This window comes from Lycorma delicatula, chromosome 3 (genome assembly GCF_047948215.1).
Source record: "Lycorma delicatula isolate Av1 chromosome 3, ASM4794821v1, whole genome shotgun sequence".
Taxonomy (NCBI): domain Eukaryota; kingdom Metazoa; phylum Arthropoda; class Insecta; order Hemiptera; family Fulgoridae; genus Lycorma; species Lycorma delicatula.
The window spans coordinates 128,278,980-128,302,942 of record NC_134457.1 but is presented as its reverse complement, the minus strand read 5'-3'; the positions used below and the strand labels follow the sequence as shown (position 1 = coordinate 128,302,942).

The 23,963-nt window shown below is 30.4% G+C and overlaps 2 protein-coding genes across 2 annotated transcripts in view; one reads left to right on the top strand and one right to left on the bottom strand.

Annotated features, from left to right (window-relative positions):
* The window catches only part of Dora (zinc finger SWIM domain-containing dorado), a 132,625-nt gene extending 109,783 nt beyond the window's left edge, over positions 1–22,842 (bottom strand). The window contains exons 1-2 of the mRNA XM_075359204.1: positions 22,827–22,842; positions 22,296–22,628 (exon numbers count right to left, since the gene is read on the bottom strand). Of these exons, the coding sequence (XP_075215319.1) occupies positions 22,296–22,628; positions 22,827–22,842 (349 nt within the window). The remainder of the gene's footprint in view (positions 1–22,295; positions 22,629–22,826) is intronic.
* A 428-nt stretch (positions 22,843–23,270) lies between these two features.
* LOC142320979 (centrosomal protein 43-like) overlaps positions 23,271–23,963 on the top strand; it is a 33,296-nt gene continuing 32,603 nt past the window's right edge. The window contains exon 1 of the mRNA XM_075358977.1: positions 23,271–23,373. Coding sequence (XP_075215092.1) covers positions 23,293–23,373 — 81 coding nt within the window. The 5' untranslated portion in view covers positions 23,271–23,292. The remainder of the gene's footprint in view (positions 23,374–23,963) is intronic.

Sequence of the window (23,963 nt, the reverse complement as noted above, 5' to 3'; positions counted from 1 at the left end):
ATTTGGTATACCATCGCGGTCAATTCTTTTTTAATTTTATGTTTTTTTAGTTAAGTAACCAGGGGCAGGTGCAGCCAGTCTCGTAAAACATACAGTAAAAGTGGCATGTTGGTCGAGCCGCTACGCTGTACGCCGACGCAACCCTTAAAAAAATCTAAAATTAAAAATTAAACCCAATGATGGTTTTTAGATATTAATCTGAAGAGTATTTGCAAGCCAATATCTACTGAATATCTCGTTTAGTAAAGTCGGAAAGAGGAAAATGTTCAATTACTGTTCAAAATTCTTTTTATCTTCTTCATCACTTTCAATGTCTAATGCAGAAACTGTAGAAATTGGTTTTTAAATATTCCCATAAAGATTACACAAACTGAAAATCAAGTTAATACATTTCTTATAGAGAAATTTAAAAAAAAAATGGCACATTTCGTTGTAACTCCATTTTAACCCTTTATACAAGGAATTTTAAAATATCCTTACTTAGTGTACACTTATACCATAAGAAGAAGGTGTGTACATATTTTCATCAATTTATCTTCAGTAGTTTTTACTGGGCGTTGATTATGAATCACTCACCACATGTTTTTTTTTCTTTTTTACGGCCCGGAAGTACCAATTAGTCATTTATGTTTAGTTTTTCTTATCTTCCAATAATCTTTCATTTTCCTGGAAAAATCCCTTTTCCGTTCCTCTGTCCAAATCGTCCCCGTTTTCTTTTTTAGGCTTTTCTGCAAATTTAACACCGGGCAAGTTGTTATAATTTCCAGATCCTGTTCTGAGATCTTGCAGTGCAATGCCTGCTTCTTTGATTTCTTGAAGCACCTCAGTGAGTGGTTGCGTTTTTAGCTTTAGCAATCTTTCCAAGAGTTGTTTACTTTTCCTTGATTCCTCCAAACGCAAGAGGTGGCCAAAGAATTTTATTCTCTTCTTTCTTATTTCTTCTGTAATTGGTGTAACGACCTCATAGATTTTATGGTTTGGGAGTAATCTCAACTTTCCTTCCACCAAGTTTACCCCGCCAATACAGGTCCTTACGATCCTTCTTTCTATTTTGGCTAATTTTTCAGTTCTCGACAATATCTTGATTTGACCCAGTGTTTCACTCCCATACATTACTACCGGTTTGATCACCGTATTATAGTCCAGTTTGATTACCGTATTATCTTGGCTTGTTTGGAGATGCATTTCTTGTTATAGGTATTTCGTGTGACCACTTGTGCCATTGCTAGTCTGTGTGCTCTTTCTTGCCAGGCTATATTCTCGTTTAGTTTCCATGTGATGGATTCAACCAAATATTTAAATTTTGATACTATTTTAATTCTGCGACCATTGATTTCCAAATGTTTCCGCTTTGTCTTTCTAGTGAACATTGCTTCTGTCTTCTCGTACGAGATCTGAAGTCCAAATTTCGCTGCGATATAGGCCAATGATTCTATCTAGTGTTCAGCCTCTTCCTTTGTTTCTGCAAGGAACGCTAGATCGTCTGCGAAGCCAAGGCAGTTAAGGCTTACGTTGTTAAATTTACTTCCAATTTTTACTTTCTCTGGATTTTGTTCGTACTAATTGTCGCATGATGTATTCGAATGCGCAATTAATCAGCAATCGTGACAATCCGTCTCCTTGCCTGAGACCAGTCTTTATGTCAAAAGGTTCCGATATCTATCTCTCCCCTGAACTTCACCTTTGACCGGGTGCCCGTCATCGTCAGCTCCAACATTTTCACCAGTTTTGGGTGCAGCCCAAAATTCCTCAGAATCCTAAGCATAGATGGTCTACATGTTATTTTATATTATATAGATACAGTATTGCCTATAACCCTTAAGTTCGAAACAAAGTATCATAAAATACACCAGTGAAAGTTAAAGTCTCATAAAAACTTCCGGTAGTTCTTAAGATTTTAAGGATTAAACATACTTAAAAGTGTAATAAATTTACGTAATAGTTTAGATTAATGACGTGAAAACTGAGGGTCACCTTTACATTCAGAGTCGCCCTTTAGTCTGTAAAATGCTGCAATAAAAATATATAAATGAAATTACGATAAAAAAACTAAAATATATTATCACCACAATAAATGAGATTAAGAAAAACACGTATTCGATTATTTAAAACAAAATAAAAAAAAATTATTCAGAGATAATATAAATAAATTAATAAAAGGTCAAAAAGACGGGAAAAAATATAATCCTAATCAATAAGTAATACAATTAAAGCTGTTAAACAATAGAACATTACAATAAAAATACAATGTATGGTGCACAATGCCATGCGATACTTAATATATTTCGCAAATCTTAAATATAAATGAAAATAAATTTGAATAAAAATATTAATTATATATATATATATATATATATATATATATATATATATATATATAATATTTTTACATATATATATATTACATACATCGTAATAGATAGACTATATACAATAAAAAGTAATAAAATAATCAGCAGTAATCAAGAATTATTTTAAACCTTGGTTCAGAAATCGGAAGGAAAATTACAGTATTTATTTTTCTATTATAAAATACCTTGATGAGGCCGCTGAATAGGTGATCAAAGGGTAATGCCCCCAACACATCAACTTGGCTTAAACCTGAATGAATATAAATGGTTTAATTGCAATATACCGTATCAAGTAACTATACTTTACCTGAACAATATAATACAAATATTCCATTAAAAACCCGATATTTATTTATTAAAAACGTAAAATGAATGTACAAGTAAATAGATATTTAAGAATATCATACGTTTTTTAAATCAAAATAAAAAAAACAAATAAAAGAAATATGTACTTCATCACGCTTAGCTTATTTTTTAATTAACTATATAAAAACGGATTTCAAATGCAATTAAAAAAATAAGATTTTTGAGATAATCTAAATAGTAAATAACTTAATTGGTTTATCAGTATAGAAAAAAAACCCGCAGAAAATTTTGTAAAAACCGCACAAAAGTAGCGTAGCAGATAAGCTATCGTATATAGATAAAACGGCTACCACTAAAATAAATTGACTGTATGTATACCCAATATCTTACAACTTAAAAACTGATGAGTACTGAATAATTACTGTACAAGTATACAAGTCAATACGGTTATCGTTCATACTAAGCGTTATTGTATGTTTTACAACCGTATTACCTTTACCACAGTTTATAGCAAGTTCTGATTGAGAATTTAATCGACAACACGCTATATTATTGTGATTTAATAACAGAATTACAAACTGGAAATAGTTAATTAATTTCCTCGTTTCTTGAAACCAAACTATCATTTAATACTATTAAATAATTATAATATTCACAAAAAACTACGTAAGTAAAAATTTATTTCATACAACGCAGGTTCATCTATCAAATTAGTAATTACCTAATATATTGTAGCTCTTATTTACAACTAAAGTAGGGCAAAAAATTACCCCATCAATAAATGCAGCGGTCTATATTTTATTGCTGCTTTATATTTGTATGTCTTTCACCGACTGCGATGCAAAACAGCTGAGGTACAAACGGTATTAGTTAAATCACTAAAATAAATTGACTGTATGTATACCCAATATCTTACAACTTAAAAACTGATGAGTACTGAATAATTACTGTACAAGTATACAAGTCAATACGGTTATCGTTCATACTAAGCGTTATTGTATGTTTTACAACCGTATTACCTTTACCACAGTTTATAGCAAGTTCTGATTGAGAATTTAATCGACAACACGCTATATTATTGTGATTTAATAACAGAATTACAAACTGGAAATAGTTAATTAATTTCCTCGTTTCTTGAAACCAAACTATCATTTAATACTATTAAATAATTATAATATTCACAAAAAACTACGTAAGTAAAAATTTATTTCATACAACGCAGGTTCATCTATCAAATTAGTAATTACCTAATATATTGTAGCTCTTATTTACAACTAAAGTAGGGCAAAAAATTACCCCATCAATAAATGCAGCGGTCTATATTTTATTGCTGCTTTATATTTGTATGTCTTTCACCGACTGCGATGCAAAACAGCTGAGGTACAAACGGTATTAGTTAAATCAGTTATTTTCTCTGAAATTATAAAAATATTCACAATACAACCAGCTCCTACGGCGAAGAGAAAGAAAGCGTTACTGCTACTGTTGATTTTTGCTTGCATTTCGGTGAGCTTAGAACGCTGCACCAGTAAGTGATCAGACAGTTACAGAAAAAATTTCACTAATCATTTTCCAAAATAAGTCTGGAAACGGGTGCCGTTTAGTTTTTAAGAATTCTTGTTCTTTCAGGACTTATATCATATAACGAGTCTCTTAAAGAAATGTTATTAACACACGAAAATTGTGATTTTTCCACGCATTCCAGATTTAAAAAAAGTAATAAATTGACTTCTACCAGCGTTCTTCCAAAATTACGCGTACGACCTACAGAAACAGAATTAAATTAATAATAGACGTTTTAAAAATATTTTCTTATAAACACGAGCCGAAGATGACATACAGTGAACATACGATCTTCATAATATAATTCACCGTATAGCATAATACAACAGGCCACTGTAAGTAAGCGACCCTCTCAGAAATAAAACAAATGTGATACTGACATCACGACTTTCTTGTACGTCTATTAAATTAAGTTACATACACACATTTTTTGCTGCACTTCATTTAACTTATTTCATTTGGAACTGCGATTCGATCCTCCAATTCTTTAATAAAGTGGACAGTTTAACAATTGCTGAAACTAGAGAACGTGTACACAAAAGATGAGAAGAATTGGTACTTACGTATTAACGCCACCGCAGCTACAGCTTTATTTGTAAACAAAGTAGTCAATCGGATTTCGGTGGAAAATGGGCAGATATAGAGTTTAACGTAGATTCAAAACAGTTTATTTATTTTATAAATATAATTTGATCAAACTTAACCTACGCTCGCTAACCTGACTAATTAACACCGTAATTTTTTGAGTATTTATTTAATAAATTCAGTAATTATTATTTAAATAATAAATAATTGCAATAATTACTGAATTTATTAAATAAATACTCAAAAAATTACGGTGTTAATTAGTCAAGGTTAGCGGGCGAAGCGAGCGTAGGTTAAGTTTGGTTAAATTATATTTATAAAATAAATAAATATAAATAACCATTTCTAAATATTTATAAAAATTTAAATAGACTCAATAAAATTTTTAATAAAGCTGTAGCTGCGGTGGCGTTAACACGTAAGTACCGAAGAATTATATAAAACTAAAGAGCGATTAAATGATTGACAACAAACAAATAAAAGAAATGATGATCAACTTTGACTTAGGGAGATTATTCTCCGACAATATAGAGGAATAATGAATTAAAAGATAAGAATTTTTTGCAATTTATTAAACATCGGGCATGTATGCTTTAGTGAGTATGTTGTTCTTGTGAGGGTCTATTTTTCAGTCATTCTGTAATTGACTTTAATGTAGATAAAATTAACAGAAATTTTAGATAATTAAATAAAATTAAACTAGAAAATCCAAAAATAATACGATTCTAAATTATAATTTTCAATTAATATTAAATAATCAGACGTTTCACCAGTTCTATTACAAATACACATATATAATAATTCCTATTAAATGTACAAATTTTTAAAAATACATAATATTTTATTTCACTAATAACTTCTGATGGTTTTTTATTGTTATAATTGAATTATTAGTTATTGTAACAATTTTTTTTAAAATCATGGGTTAATAATTATTAATAAATCAATATATTTAAATTTAAAAAAAGTTAAAAAAAAAAGAAAAGCAGATGAAGTCTGATTCTTCCCTTGTAAGTCCAGATATTTCATTAATTAAATTTTTATTTGGCTATAACTCTGAAAGCAATGAAAATAAGTACCACTTATGATAGATCGTTGAAACGGTTTCAATGAGGCTTTTCTTTATCACAATACTTCCTTTACTTCGTACAAGGAAGTAAAAAGCCGACTGCAACACAAGTTTTAATATAAATTGCTAGCAACTTTTTTCCTGTTTAGCCTCGGGGAATCACCGTCAGGTATTACTTCAGAGGATGAATGAGGATGATATGTATGAGTGTATGTGAAACGTAGTCTTGTACGGTATCAGGTCGACCATTTCTGAGATGTGTGGTTAATTGAAACCCAACCACCAACTAACACCGCCGGTATCTGCGATCTAGTATTCAAATCCGTATAAAAGTAACTGCCCTACTAGAAACTTGAACGTCGGAACTCTCGACTTCGAAATCAGCTGATATGCGAAGAAGCATTCACCACTAGATCAACCCAGCGGATTTTAATGTAATTAGCAATTTATGCTTATAAAAATATTATACAATGATACTAATAATCCTTTTTAATTTAATGGTGCTTGAAAAAACAGTAATAACAAAGTTTTTAACAAGGTTAAAACTTTTTTCCTTTATATTTTGTTCACCCAATTTTTTATAAAAATGTAACCTAGCAGTTCAATAATAATATTAATCTATCGTTTAAGCCGGTGATGTTTACCTAGATTATAAGGAATATTTTCAAGTTTTTTTTTCCTTTCTAACTTCAATAAACTTAAAGTTTCTAATAAAATGTCATAATGTGATTAGCACACAATTAATAAAAACAGATTTTTTATCCGTTTCGTCTAATTCGAGCATCCGACACTGACACTCCATTAGCCCGTTAAATGAAGATTATAGTGAGTTAATCCAGAAAGTTCTCTAACGGCACTATAGTTTCAGCTATCTAGGGCCATTTAGCCTAAAGATAAAATACACATCAAAGTAATGATTAAAATCTATTCAATTTTTAACCATCCATTTTTCATCAATAAATTTTTTTTCCGATATATAACTTTCCCGAGGTATTAATTTTTTCCCAGAGGTAATAATTTTTATTAACATTTTATAACGTCCTATCCATGTATTTTAATGAGAAAAAGAAAACTGGTAGAATAATAAACGGGAGAATGTAGATTCTACATCAAAACTGGAATCGAGATTATTTGATCGTTTATTATTTCAATCTACCGACCACGAAGATGTCAGTTTTTGGTTTTTGCAGTCAATTACTAGAGAGAATTGATTACAGAATTATCGATTCATCAATTCAACTTATATACAACCTATCCTAGCGGACGCAGCAGATACCAAAATTTCGACTGCAGAAAACAAAACGTAGGCTTGAAAATTGTAATTCAACAGTCGATTCTATTAAGGAACAGGGATATAATAAGTAAAAATCACCTCGGGAACTACGTTGGTGAAACAAGGGCGACATAAACATGGATTTAATTGTCAGATGAGAATTGGAGTTTTTTTAAGTCACCAAAATCTCATTAGGTATTAAAAAAAAAAAAAAAAAAAACATACAGCCGCAGGCGGATTGAAAAAAAGGAGGCTATTTTACAGTGAATAATCGACCTATTACCACGAAAGCAGTGCAATACCTAAAAACGTTAAGCTTTTACAAACAAGTTAGTTTAGCGACACTTGTAAAAAAAAAAAAACACATTTATTTAACCTATTTAAATCTATAGTACCGTAATACCATAATATATGCGACCGACTTTTTATATTATTTCTAGGTTATTCAATAAAAAAATAACCAAAGAGAATAGCAATAAAGCAAAATATTGAATGTCATGAATATGTATGTATGACACAAAAGGATAAGATTAATAATATTATGTAAAATGGATATTAATCACTTTTTATTATTAATACATAATAGATGCAGTGGCGTGACTATATATTATGTGTGTGTGTGTGTGTGTGTGTGTGTGTGTGTGTGTGTGTGTAACACACACACACATAAAATTAATTAATTCCAAGAATATACAGTAATTGCAATATTAAAGTTGGTCAGAGGGTTTAATAAAAACAAATAAGAATTTATAATAAAAGCACAATATATAAACAAAACCATGCCTCAAGAGTCGACTTCGACAAACACAACCAACAAGTGGGTATAAATAGCTATCTTATCCCACTTTAATTAACACTATACACCTGATCTAGAGTATCAAAGTCAAGGAACACCCAAATATACCCTGAAGCTTAAAGTTCTTTACGCTTAATTTTTCACAAGTTTAACTTTATTTTGTTATCACCACGTATAATATGACTGCTTTAAGTTTACATGAGACATCCAATATTTGTATATTACTACTAACACTAATCTAATATATTCAACGGCAAGGGGAGAAAATAAGGAAAAACATTACACGAATTTGTAATATTTCTATTAACTTTCTAGTACTAGTAATAACGACATATTAATTTCGTAATAGCAAGCCCGTTTTTTTAATTATTATTCTGTATTACTTAGTTTACATTCATACATATCATCCTCATTCATCTTCTGAAGTAATACCTTACGGTGGTTCCGGAGGCTAAAAAGAAAAAGAAAGAAAGATGTATATGAAACCAGTACAACGTATTTCCGATTTTAGAAGGTTTAGCAATCAAAGACAAATGAAATCATATATCTGCAATAATAGTCGGACGGTAGGGCTGTAAAGTTTCGACCAAACTTTCCATTTTAGATTTCAGAAGCTCACTAAGATGAAACGAAGCGACGGGAACTGCATTATGCAGCAAATCTTGACTTGACTTGAGTTCACCAACAAGGATAACAAAGAGCCTCTCAAATCAGTTCTGGATCCAGATAGCTTTTTCAGCATAGTAATTCGGCAGATAGATTGTCTACCGTTTAAGCTTGAATGAGATATATTTCTTTCGTTTTTCCAATCAACACGAGTTTTAATTTTTAATCAACAATAATAATATAGAATAAAAATATATATATGCTTGTTACTAGATGAACGTATTCAAAAGAAAAAGACATGCGGAAACGTATAAACATCAGAAACTGCAGTAAATTCACACCACAGCCTATAATCCGCTTCGTTATTAATGTACTGTACACGTACACTTTTATTATTATCAAAGAAAGACAACACATAATCTAGCATTTTACATATCTTCCAACCCGGTCATTTTTTACACGAGCTTAAGCATTGTATTTGTAAGCAAAATGCCAAGACAAAATGAAAAATTAAGAATGCATTTACTAAGAAGGGGCCGATATAAATTTAAATATATATACATACAGAGGGGTCGGTCTAAAGAAACGTACTCACTGTTTGCTAGTCCATAACTCATGACAAATTTGACCTGACGTGACGATTTTTGGTACTAAGAGAAGGTTATGGTATGTGTTCGAAATGACCACCAGTGGTTTCTATATATAACGCCCATGGCACCAAACTGCACACCTAAGTACGGCTGTTAGTGTATCTGGTGTAATGGCAGCACATAACTCTACGATTTTTACACGTAGCTCGTCGATTGTTGCTGGTTTTTGTCGATACACATCATTCTTGACGACGAACCGAGGTGGGTACTTAACAGCACCTCTTCGGCCCACCCGCCGTCCAGGAAGTTTTATCGAGGTACAACCTGACAACTCGATGGTATTGAGGGGGGGGGCTGCGTCTTATTGCACGTAAAAAAGTTCAACACCATACAGCTTTTGGATGGCAGGCAAAAATCTTTGTCTGAAGCACATCAAGATACGCCTCACTAGTTACGGTACCCTCAAAGAAGAAGGGACCAATCAAATCTCACACTGATAGACCGCACCACACAGCAACCCCAGGTAGATTCACTGCCCTGTCCACATGAACGGGAGGATTTTCAGGAGCTAAATACACAATTGTGGCGGTTCACAGTATGGTTAAGTTTGAATTGCGCCTCGTCAGTCCACATAAACGTCCCTGTGCAAATTCCTCATCCCCGTCAACCATGTGCTGGAAACATTCACAGTACTCCATCCTTCGATCTGGATCGCCCTCATTCATCGGGTGTAGCCCGATAAATGAGGAATCTTGGAACGTACACTTTCCACACTTCAGAATGCGTCTTACACTTGGCTAGCTCACCCCACTTTCACGCGCTCCCTGGTTCACTGATTTGTGCGGGGAACTTTCCTTGTGCACATCTTTAACAGTTCCGTCTGCTTCGAATTTATCGCGAATGCGGGCAGTTGTTCGAAGTGTTGGTGGGGGTGTTACAAACTCTCTCTGCCACTGCCGTTGTACCTTGAGAATGTTCATGTACTTTCAGTACAGCCTTGCTTTCAACAAACGATAGGCGAACCTCAGTCATTGTTGTTACTCGATTGTTTTTGTTTTGTTTGCAATAACATACACTTGTTTTAATCCACATATTTTTTGCAACAGAATTAATATAGTTTCTACAGAAATAATATATTATTACATTGTAGTAATAAATTATACCTAGTTCAAATCAAAACAATAAAGTAACCACACGAAAATCCATCATTATGTGCATATTTCTTATATAAATACATGTATTTATATGAACAAAGTCGATGTATGTAAACACTGAGTCAACACGGTTTAGTTAATTTATATAAGTTTTAAACAAATTTATTGATTAGATAAAAAAAAAGCTACATTTCAAAAGGCAAATAATATATTCGGTTTGATTGCAGTTTACTTCTGTTTCATCTTCAAGGAATAAGAATCTATTTATAAGCTTTCAGAACAATATTTAGAGAGCAAGGCAGATTTTTAAACATTTATACATATTTATACCGAGTATAAAGATACGTTTATTTTAATTTATTATAAAATCTTTCTTTTTTTATATAATTTCCAATTAATAAAACAATCAGATAACGAAAACTGACCAAAATACTTTACTGTCCTAACATTTGAAAAAATTACCTCCCTTAAGCAGAATAACAAAAAAAAATAAAATAGACAAGTAAACAGGTTTACCCATGTTTTACCTAGTAGTTAAAAGTCATAATTCAGTTCAAGCAAAAGACAACTTAATGAACATATGATAAATCACAATTACTTGATTATTAAGATTGTTAATTACTTGGTTCACTTTTTTTTTTTTTAAATATTGCCTAATATGTTCAATCACAGTAACAGTAATTAAACGTTTCTGAATTATAATAGTCCACTTACCGTCCCATTTTTTTTTTTTAATAAAAATACTTTATCAAACATACGTCCTTAATGAATTGAAAATAGTGTAGAAGAATATTGAATAAGTCTGAAAAACATAATCTCTTTCGTATAAAACCAGTAATAACAAATCATCACATGTTTGCATATAAAAGGAAAGGAGTCGGTCGTCTTTCACATTTGGCAGAGTCAATATTAAGTTATGTCGGGTAGATTAAAGATTTGACATAGAAATATCTTTATATGATAACGTTTACGAAGTGGCGTCACAAATGAGAAAGTTCTTTCAGTATATCAAGCAAACATAATGTGACATTGCCGTAATAACTTCATGCGACAAGACGTCTGTAAAGAGAACTGCAATGGCAGTTTTCTTATCAATACTAATTGATATTTGCAAATAAAAATCGTACCGTTTATTTGAAAAAAAAAATTAAATTACGAAATTTTCATTCAGAAACTAATTACCAGCCCTTGGCTGGTAAAATAGCCAAGCATAGATCCATTAAGGCAAAACTCTCACTACCTTCCTAAGATTTAATCTATCCTCCAGGAGAAATTTGACTGGATAATTTCAAAACGACAAAACATTTTGGGGATGAGCACGGGGTTTCTTCAAGGAAGCCTGAGCTTCTTACCGGACGGTCTTCAGTATCAGTAATGTATTGTTCCCAACCTTCGTAAAGATATCCTGATTTCCCGAAGAGTTGTGAACTCTGTAAATGCTCACAATCTGGAGGTCTCCAGATTGAAGGATTAATTCCGTGGGGTGAGATTGTGTCGTTTTTTCGGTAATCGTAATCTCTTCATCATCAAACATCCCTTTCTCTTACCCATGAGACTTTCACTGTATTACGGATTTGAAAATCCAGCGATTCTTACAGATAGAAGAAATCTGTAGATGGGGCTCCGATTCCTATTCGGTAGTTATAAAAACCAATCCTGGGTTTAAGGCGCTTATTAAAAAGCCAGGCTTCAGAATCCTATCCTTGTAATTATTACAAAAACAACACTTACAGTATTGCGATAGTTCTAAAGGATTTTTCAGAAATACTTTCGAAATAGTAGATGTTCTGCCTTTCTTTGAAAATTATTTCTCCCAAGTGGGAGAAAAGGTGTGACAAAAATATTTATCACATTTTTGCATATTTAATCAAATGTGTCACATTTGATTAAAATGTCAAAAATTTGTCACATTTCATGAATGTGATTCCTCTTTTTCTCTAAACGGTACAGATTTTAAACGCACATGAAAAAAATAAAATATAATTAATATATACTTACCAAATTGCTATGACTCGAATTTCCAGTAAAAAGGTGGTGTGTGTAGAGTAAACATGAAAATAGGATAAAATATTCACTGTATGTCTGTCGCAAAAAAAAAAAAACAAAAAAACACCAGAACAGAATCGAATAATACGTATAGTTGCATGCAAATTACTTGGAATTATGTAAGATTTTTCAGCACCACATATTAATGAATCATAAAGTTAACTGGATCGTATAACAAAACCAATAAATGAATAAAATAATCAGTAACATAAATTAAAAAAAAAAAACCATTTAAGTAATAACAATTCAAAAAAGGCTTAATTTATATCATCCACAGGTCAATTTTCAACAATGTATAAATGGTTTTATTACCCTCCTATTTACCACGTTTCCTGTCTGTATTTAACTTAGAAAAAACATATAATCCTTGAAATAACTTTTTTACTGAAATATTATTCTTAACTACAACTGTATCGAACATATTCAATTTCCATTTTTTAATTGTACATTTAAATAAATTACAGTGAATGCCACCGGTATAGTATCAAAAAGATTATCTTATTCGAAGAAAACGTTTTTCAAGATTACAGTTCATAAACGCAACATGCAATTAAAAACTTGTAAATATTACAGTTGATTTTAATAGCGTTACCCAGGACATTTAATATGACATTTATTCCATATCATGATCATTATTGAAGAGCTTTCTGTATCATTAAGCTATTAACATTTTAATAGTGGTTTGTAGCAACTTCCAGCCGTTCTTTCATAAATTAAAAAAATAATAATAGTAATAATTAATTAATAATAATAAGCTATCTGTTGGAATTGACTGTATTTTCTATTTAGAATAACAGTAGAATTGAAATGTATGTTTTAAGGTACCATTTTACATTATTCTATTCGGTGTTTTAAATTGATTTTAACTCGACTTATTGATTTATAAAATGTAAGACTTATAGTATAATGAACGCAATTGAAAAATTATACAATGAAATAAAAAATAAGTTTTAAAACAAAAATCTCTCTTGATTGGACAAGGTTCAGAAAACGTGTATTCTAAAACATAATTTATTACAACTAACATAATCCGATTGGAAAGGGTAATGTTTTCTGGTGGTATGGTAGTTTGTTTCTCAATAATATCAAAGTGGCTGCATTGATTTTAATGAAATACGTATCAAACGACTCATCTTGACAACATTTTATTTGTGGGAGAAGAAATATGAAGCCCGGTTTAACCCGATAGGGACTTTACTGCGAGATAGGGACTTTACTAGCTTTAGACTTACTGCGAGTCCCCGAGTCGGCCCTCAAGCGGCAACCCCTTCGATACCGAGCTCTTCAGATCCTGATATCCGCAGTATGGAGGAAAACCTAGAGGGATCACTTTGACCACAAAAACGATAATGGTGAAAAAGAGATAAAGGATAAAGAAAACGGTAGGGTAGTGAAAAACACTGATTTGTTATATGAGAGTGAATAACGGATTCTTATAGTATTTTTCACGCCGATTTCAAGTAAGAAATCAGAATTCTTCTGTCAAGCTTAGTATTTTTGTAACTACCACTCTTATTTTCAGGTAGTATCATGCATGAACTCCACAGGCATAACATTTTGTGAACGTATTTTATTATATTATTTATCAACCAAATAGTTTCTGTTTATTTATTACAGTCCCGTAATTGTCATATTGATTTGTTAGCCGTTGGTCATCATGTTTATTATTTACTAGATAAAATGATCAAGAATGTGACTCATTCTTCCTATTTTCATCTTTAAACATATCACCCACTCGTTAGTTATTTCTGTCGTTATTACGTTTAGTTATAAACTGGTGCAGAAAAAAGAAATATTTTTAATTCTCATTCAAGTGCGAGTTCTCGTGTGTGTAACATTCAGTTTTGTAGCTGGCTTTCTTATTTTGTTCAGTAAAGTGTACGTTTATTTTTTTATTTTTCCTGTTTAGCCTCCGGTAACTACCGTTTAGATAATTCTTCAGAGGATGAATGAGGATGATGTGTATGAGTGTAAATGAAGTGTAGTCTTGTACATTCTCAGTTCGACCATTCCTGTGTGGTTAATTGAAACCCAACCACCAAAGAACACCGGTATCCACGATCTAGTATTCAAATCCGTGTAAAAATAACTGGCTTTACTAGGACTTGAACGCTGTAACTCTCGACTTCCAAATCAGCTGATTTGGGAAGACGCGTTAACCACTAGACCAACCCGATGGGTTGTACGTTTATTAGTGTGTTTATAAAGGTTTCTTTTTAAACAAAACTTTTAGACAATGTATTAACAATGTCTCGCAGTTGCATTAATCATCCAAACAATTTCTGCTACATCTGTGATTAGGTAACGTTTAATAAGGTATCTGTGATAAAGTAAAGTCTCAGAAAAAAATATAACTCCAATGATAAAAAAATCGTATGAACTGTATTCTGGGTGTGAATTAGGTGATCGGGACAAATCTTGGGCTCCTCATTCTTGCTGTGCTTCTTGGGCAACATTGTTGACCGGTTGGCTAAATGGATTTCGTCACATGCCGTTTGCAATTCTAATGGTTGGAGAGAACCGAAGGAACACATCACAGACTGTTATTTTTGTGTAATAATAATATCTGGGATAAACTAGACGTACTGTTAAACACCCTGATATTCCCTCTGCCATGCGGCCAGTGCCACATAGCCAAGAACTTCCAATTCCAGTACCACTAGAAACATACAACTTAGATGAAGGTGAAGATGGTGAATCTTATGCTGTCTTATCAGACGACGAAGCAAGTGATCCATACTTTTTTGAAAATAGATATACTGAACCCCATTTAATTAATCAATCAGAACTGAATTATCTGGTTCATGATCTAAATTTATTAAAGAATCAATCAGAAATACTGACATCAAGTCTGAAAGGATGGCATCTTTTACAACCAAACGCTAAAATAAGTACTTTCTTTTACAAACAGTCAGAATTTGAACATTTCTTCATTCAGTACGAAAACTTGTACTGTAATTATGTGGACGCTTTACTGGAAGCTTTGGGACATATGCACCATCGTAACAAATGGCGACTTTTTATTGACTCGTCAAACCTGAGTTTGAAAGCTGTTCTACTTTTCATTGTAAATAAATACCCATTAATATCATTAGCATACGCTGTTCACATGGAGTCTTACGAAAATATGAAACTTTTATTGAAAAAAAAAAATTTGTAATAGTCACGCATTAAAAAACGAAGAAAAATTTTATCTTCCGCCACTACACATTAAGCTAGGTTTATTTAAAGATTTTGTTAAAGCAATGGATGCTTTACCCTGCAATAATGGTGCAGGGTTTCAGTTTCTAAAAAACGAATTCCTAATATAAACTATGCTAAAATAAAGGAAGGTGTCCTTGTTAGACTACAAATAAGAACACTAATGTGTGATCCGGCGCTTAAAGAATGTTTGAATGACTTGGAGGTTGCTGCATGGAAATAATTTCAAAATGTGGTAAACAACTTCCTTGGAAACCATAAAGCCAGTAACTACACAGAACTTGTGAGTGAACTCCTTCAAAACTACAATTAACTTGGGTGTAACATATCATTCAAAGCCCATTTCTTTCATTTACATTTGTTTTTTCTCTAAAAATCTCTGAGCTATCAGTGATGAACATGGAGGACAATTTCACCAGGAGGCAGATATCTGCAATGGAAACACGATACCAGGGAAAATGGAACCGAAAAATGTTACCTGACAACTGTTTGAATCTAAAGAGGGATCTACCTACAGCAAATTATAGCAGAAAATCCAAAAGAAATAGATTTTAGGTGAGTGTAAAATTCATGTAATGTATTGTCATATTATGTTCACCATACATTTTTTTGTTTCAAAAGAAATTTCAATTACAAAAAAAACGAGTCCGAAAGAAAAAATCTATTAACATATATGAAATCAGCATAAAAAAATACTTTGAGAATCAGCCATTCACTCTCATTCAACAAACAAAAGAGTAAATTCTGTTGACCCATGTTATTTAGAATGGTTTTGAAAAAGTAATTAAAAAACTCATTTAAATTAAATTCTTAAGGAAAAAAGCAAAAGAAACCGAACACGTGTCATGAATTAATTCATCCAAGGTTTATTTTTATGATCCAGATGTTTAGTTTGACATACCATACGGTAAACACGGCGGCTACTAACGAAATTTTACCTCTTCACCTTCGAAACATCAAAATTCTATGTTTCTGACCAAGCGGAATGTTAGAATTTGGGTACAATGACGGGCGAGTTTTTCAAAAAATCATGCATACATCCGAATCATCAACCTTTCTTATTTTCTATAATGATTATCACAACCAAAGTTTACCAGAATATCTTAATTAACTTTTCTGACCCGCAAGTACAGACCTTCAACCAAATATTAAAATGGTTTACTTCCACACTGGTTCTAGGTCTGAGTTCCTTACTGAAAATTTACCAAAGCGATAGGAAGAACAATCCAGCCGATTGAACTATCTAATTGTTAAGGACGCATAAAAGATTCGCAACATGGAAGACAAAGGATGATTATAGTTATCGCAACAGCTGATGCAGAACTATAGAAATGAACACGGGAAGAAAATGACAATCGTTTTGATATGTTACGTAAGGTACAAAGATACAGACAAAGAGGTTTAATAAAGTAAGAAACTACCTTTTTTCTCTTCTCGTGTTAAAAAAAAATTCATATCCTACTAAATCCCTCAATTATATTTTTTTTACAATACGGAATAATGTTTACAATTCAAAGGCTAAAGGTATTCCCAATGTGTGACCTGATGCCACTTAACGTAGTTTTTTCTAATTTTAAATAATTTTGACTGCATTATTTTCGTCTTAGTCGTGATTATAATATTTTTACATTATATTAATTAAAATATAAAACAATAAAATTATAACAGACTTAAAAATAGAAGAAATTTCTCGATTTAAACTACTTTTACTTTTTAAGTTCATGGCTTACTCTTTGCTACATACACTAGATTTTAATGATTATTTTCTTAATTTTTCATAAAAATATCTTTTTTTATAGTCCCACAGAACAATTCTTCTAAATAACTAAATAAAAAATATTTTAAATAAATTACAAGACCCACAAAGGTAATTTTAACGTATTTTCTGTTTTTCTTTTCATCATCATTGCTTACGCTTTTTAAGCGTATGAAGTATATCAAAAGGTCCTGATATTCAACAAATTTAACGCAAAGCTTCACAAAAACTGATTAGAAATTTTAGGTAAAAAAACTTATACATATCTCGCTTCCAGCGAGCTTTAGTCACACTCTGTAATAGTCTTGTTGCGGCATTTCTCTTCTTATTTATATCAGGACGTAGGTGTCACCACTATTCGATATTTTAATATTTCTTGCAAACAGCTCTATTTTCATACGACCAGGGAGTTTTTAGCCGACCCACTTTAAATAAATAGAAATAAAAAGTTACTGCACAGATAATTATTTTACTTTTAAATGTTTTTACATTAGATTTTATTTAAACTTCTACTTTTTGAAAATAGTTGGCTGTCTGCTGCTGTCAAATAAGGAGTCGGTACTTGAAAGTTTTTTTTTATAATTGAACAATAAATTACATTAAAATAAGTGAACAAAAATTTACTTTTTCGTGAGTTTTTTATGCCGGTTTATTATTATGTTTAATATTTATCTAATGTTATTTTCCAATAATTATTTCTTATTAATTCATCGCATACATGAAGAAGCTTGTAAGCGGGAATTGAAGATTTCGTAACGAATTAATAATGTTCAGCCAATCGAAATTTCAATCTGGGATATTCTGAATTTATTATTTATACGCCTACTTACAAAAACATGATATATTACTTCAATTTAATCATTTGAATTCAAGTAATAAATATATAAGCATTTTTTTTTACATTTACAAACATAAGTTTTGATTTTCAAAACAAATATTTTATCATTAAGTTGTGCTAAGCAGTATTAATCTCAAAATTAATTAATGTGGATAACACATTACTTTTTTCCTTTTACTATTTGAATGTATATAAAAATATACACACCGCATCCATTATCGTTGCATTATTATTCATATACTATTATCAGAGTAGTTTTATCTATTTAATTGTTAATATATCTCTTGTAATTTCATTTTTGGTCATTTTTTTTTTTTTGTGAATTAATTACCAAATCATATTTAAAGGTCTAATATTTTTTAAACAATTTTCTTTTTATTACTTCCCTTATTATTCATTATTTTTATGTTAGTTTCAGTATCTAGTATCAGAAAGCTAAAAAGAGTTTCGAGTAAATCTATAAAATAAATGTGTTTAAATAACCACTACAAAAACGGTAACTGCATACACATTTTAATTTTTTGTTTAAATCCGTGCTATTAGCGCAATAACATCGTGCTGACTGCATATTCTAAACGACTGTAGTAACGTTAAAGAAAATAAAACGGCAGCGAATTACATTTTCTGATTTAGCCCGGATGCGCAACATACGGTACTGATGCCAGGCTTCAATAAACGTTTTAGGTCGTGTGGTATGCCTCTTAACGGAATCTAAAACCGTACAAAAAACAACAAGCCGATACCGTAAAAAAATTTGATGCACATTATGTACATTTATTTTGGAGTTTTTACTTTTGAAATACAATACTACAAAATAAAAGTCTTTTTCCATATTTATATTACATGAATACAAATAAATTATTTATTTATAATACAGCGTACTACAGTATACAGTGAAACTGAACCCGATGATGTTTATCATCAGCGATTTCAAGGAACTGTTCATTAAACCTACTTTGGTCCAAGCAATTTCTTCCTTCCCAACGACCACCAATTTCCAGATGTTATAAAATTTTATTTACAATCAGTTTGTAAGAGAAGCAATTTATTAAATTACACAGGAATTTTTTATAGTTTTAGTTTATTTATTTTGTAATACTGCAATCCTATATTTAAAAAAAATTATGTAATAAGAAAAATAAATCTTAAAAACACATATTTTTTTAAAGCAGAAAAGATAAATAAGCCCCTACTGATATAACATTTTATAATGTTCCCGATTCTGTAATGTACTGAATACTTTATTTAATGTCATATTTTGATCTACTTTTATACAAACTTCTTTTAAAAATTAAAATTAGGCATACAAAACTTAGAACTTCAAAATTATTTAACAGAAAATATTTATTACCAACCACACACAACTTCATACCTCAATAACAATAACCTCATAGCTTTCAAGAATTATTATAACTCTTTGATAGATTTGTTTTTTCGATAAAAGAGTGAGAGCAACATCAGAATCCATTGGTTTGCTTTAAAAAATTCTTTACTCATCTAGGAATAAAAAAAAAGGTCCAGTCTTATCCTCTAGTTTTAGTATGTTACAGATACAATACATAGAAAACACAAGCTACAATTTTAAAAAATAGATTATACCCCTTGGTTTTTCATACTATAGCATGGGTTAAAAATTATTAGAGTAAAAAACAACCAGAAATACAAATAAGCAGAATGAATCTTTTTTTTTAAATTATCGGCAAATAGTTGCATCTTTTTTATGACATTACTACAGGTATTGAAATATTTAAAGCCAAAATAAAATTAAAATTTTCACTGCTGAAGAATATTATGAAAGTCAAGATAAAGGATAAATATATATAATGTTGCAGAGTCAAAAACTTTCTGGCTACACAATCTGGAATAGTTTAGCTGAGTTAAATAGTTTAACTCAAAGCTGAGTTAAAACAATAATTAGCTAACAAAAAACAAATACGTTCTTTCATGTCAATTAATTAAGCTTGAATTTATTTCTAATCATTCATGTTTTTAATGTTAATAATTATTCAAATAAATCTTGTAGAACTAAATGAGCAAGCACAATAAATATTAAGTAAAACTACAAAAAAATTTAAGTTTTCATGCATTCCATAATCTTCATTCTTTAAATGAAATTAACATAAAAAAATTGTAATGAAAACAAAGATAAATTAAATAGATAAGTATGTTTAACCAAAATAAGTTTCCTTTAACATAAAAAAACACATCATATCATGATACTTTAAGTTATGTATTAAGACTATTAGAATTAAAATTTTGATAAGAATCAGAAAATATATTTTTAGAATTTTTCTCAAGTACTGACAACAACTTCAAAACTACTATAAATTTAAAAAAAAAAATACTTTGTAAATACATTGATTTATTTACAGATATATTATTTATAAAATAAATAATTTAACTCTCAACCCAGTGGTCCTAAACACGTGCGATTAGTAAACAACAAAGAAACAAGGATAAATATTAAAACGCACGAGCCAAAAAACCATTGCTGACAAAACATTGTTCTTTAATATATCATAATTGCTAATATAGAAAAATTAAAGAGCATGTGTGTGACAATTCTATATATTGTATATATTTGTTCAAATATTTTTAATACATTTAAGAATATATAAATATGTATAGCCTACGACACTCCCAGTAATGTAAGGATCCCAATGTGAGTTCGTACATCTAAATCGGTTCAGCCATTGAGCTGCTTTGGTGGAACATACATACAAATACCCAACATTCATTACACTCCTTTTTGGAGAGTTGTGTAAAAACAAAAGCTCTGTGTCAATATGAACAATCAATACCATAAAAAAAACAATAATAAATTACATTTCCTCTCCTATTTATATCTGCCTTATAACCTACAGAATTATCATTTTAAAATTAATCTATATAATTATAAAAGAAAAAAAATTAATCAGTCAAAACAGCATTAGAAAAACAAATTAACAGTACATTTTTTGCCTAAAATAAAATTATACACCTCAAATCATATGAAAATATTTCAACTAATTTTAGATTAACTACAGCATTAAATTACCAGTGCATGTTATTAATAGTTTAATAAAGAATATTATTCATCATTTAATGGTCAGTTACAAGTAAAATCTTTTGGTCAAAAAATTAAATTTAATTCTTTATAGCATAATCAACATGAAATAAAACAATTCTGTTTAAAGCACTATTATAGAGGTGCTTTAAAATGCTGCATTTGTTTGAAATATTTAAACTAGTTTTTTCTTGGATACATTCATAATATTTGTTTAAATAATCTACTTATCAGTAAGTACCAAATCTTTCTCAGAAAGGTGACATTAAAACCAATCACATCAGCATACTGCCTTAATATATCATAAACAATGCCTTAATACACGTATCAGAATATACACTTTCAATAACTAACAATTCATAAACCGATCACAAAATATTATAAAAAATTACACAAACAACATTATAACTTGTAAAATTAACAACTGCTAATATGTTTCAATTTCTTTCTTTGTATAGAATAACAGAGGACTAATTAGCAAACAAATATTTTATAACAAAAATCATAAACAACCAGATGAACAATACCTGAAAACTGGAATAAGAAATTATTTAACATAATAAAGTAAGTCTTTATTGTGTTAAAATCTTCAAAACCTATTCATCAGTAATAATAATTAAAATTTATAAAATAAAATAATATATTTTTCTAAAATAAATTTCCTTTGTCAAACAACTACGACCAAATCATTAACTGGTACTTACGATAGGTATTTTTACAACAATAGGGTGAATTAATAGAAATTTTTTCCATCCACAATTATGCATACTTTTAGATATAACAGCAATAATAATAAAATAATATTTTCAAACCAGTATCAGGTTGGTATTTTTGTAACAAAACATAGTAATATCAAATGTAAACCAAATACCTAATTTCTGGTGTAAAAAGGGGAAATGTTAAGAAGTGGAATCTTCTTGACAACCAAGAAATTAAAGTAAAAATTTTAATAAAAGTAATAATAATAAAAAGGCAATAAATAAATTTATTTTATTAAGAACAATTCTGTTTAGTTGTCCCAAATGAAATAATAATCAAACACTTTATATCAAATTATAATATTGATACAGCCATAATAAAAATGTTTTTGTCAATTAAAAAATATAATTTCTTACCATCTGATGATTTTTTCTGTACGCCAAAGACAGGAGCTGGACCTAAAGACGGCTTTTTCCATCCTCTCCAGTTGTTGCACACAGATTCAGGTTCACTGCTCCAGCTACACAAAGAGTCCTCCTCAAATCTGTCTGAATCTTCAAAAGAAAATTTGTCTACATCTTCGGTCCAATCGAGCGACTGTCCAGGGTCCGCGACCACTGGACTTCCAGCTAAATTGCCCGCCAGTTTCTGTATATAAAATATTTCAGACACAGACCACTTCCGAAGGGCTACCTTGACCCACAGTGATAGGGTTACTTTCGGTCGAAGTGAGTCTAGGGGCTTATGACCTCACTCCCCCCAAACCCTGGTCTGCAAAAGAACAAAAGAACGTCAATTAAAGGCTACACATAATACCTAACAAAACAAAACCACGCAAGTATAATAACTAAACTTATCACATAAATTCAATTTTTATTTCCATTTCAAAACTTTCACTTAAAAAACCCTCCTCAAAGCGGACTAGCCCACTTAGCCCAGCCAGCAACCAACAACAACAAACATGGCAGACCAGGCAGACTGACCAACAGCGTACAGATATGAGTAAGTGGTGGGGAGAAAGTACCCTGGAGTCGTTTTTAAATACAGCTGAACAAAATAAAATCAAAATATTACAGATTGATTTTGATGTACAATATTAAGTATTTTTTTCTTTACAAACTGGCTAGTGTTCTTAAAGGAAAAGAAATATTTATGTTTTCATTCTTTACAAATATATATCCAGTAATAAAGTATAAAAAGTCATTTGAGAGTTGCTTAAGAATAACAAATCAGAGTGTAAAATAAAATAATTCTATTAACAAAGGCATTATGTGTTTATTAACGTCGTTAAATTATAAAACTGTTATATTATTAAACAAAATTAAACTATTCCAAAGACGTAAAACAGGCAGCAGCTGTTCTGAAACTGAACGTAGCGGTAGAACGTTCAGTTCTGTTTACGAAATCAACAAGATGTCTGTCGATGAGGATAATGAACTTCGAGAATTAGTTTCACAAACATTAGAATCCAATGGAATTTTAGCAAAAATTAGAGTAAGTGTCAGATAGCATATGTCGGTATTTTGAGTATTTTTGTTAACGTATTCTGTTGGTTTATCGTTTCTTCTAATATTGAAAGTTTTTAGGTTATCTTTGAATGTAATTTTGTTTACATTTTTTCATGTTATAGACAAGGTATTTTATACAACATTGTCTTCTAAAGGAACGCTTTTATTCTACCCAAATTGAATGTCATTGCGAGTTAGTTGTTATGAAATCGTTACTTTTTAAAGTTTTTTTTTTTTTAAATTTGGAGCGTTTCTTGGTTAATAATTGGTGGTTTCTTGGTTACATAAAAGAAGTGCACTTTAAAGTAGTGGGTTGTATAACCTACTAACCTTTATTTTAAAGCTCCCCTAGTTGTGATGTGTGTATTGTCATTTTTTCTGTTTTCTTGGAAATTTAAAGTAGCTGTTATCTTTATTACTTTTTTTTTCTTTTTCACCGTGGTCTTTGTTCTTTTATTGAATTTATTTCTGAATATTTAATAATTGAAAAGTGTTTCAATTTTTCTAGGTTGTTTTTCTTAAAAGTTGAACAATCATTTTTGCCATACATTCTTATAAATTGATTTGCATTTCTTT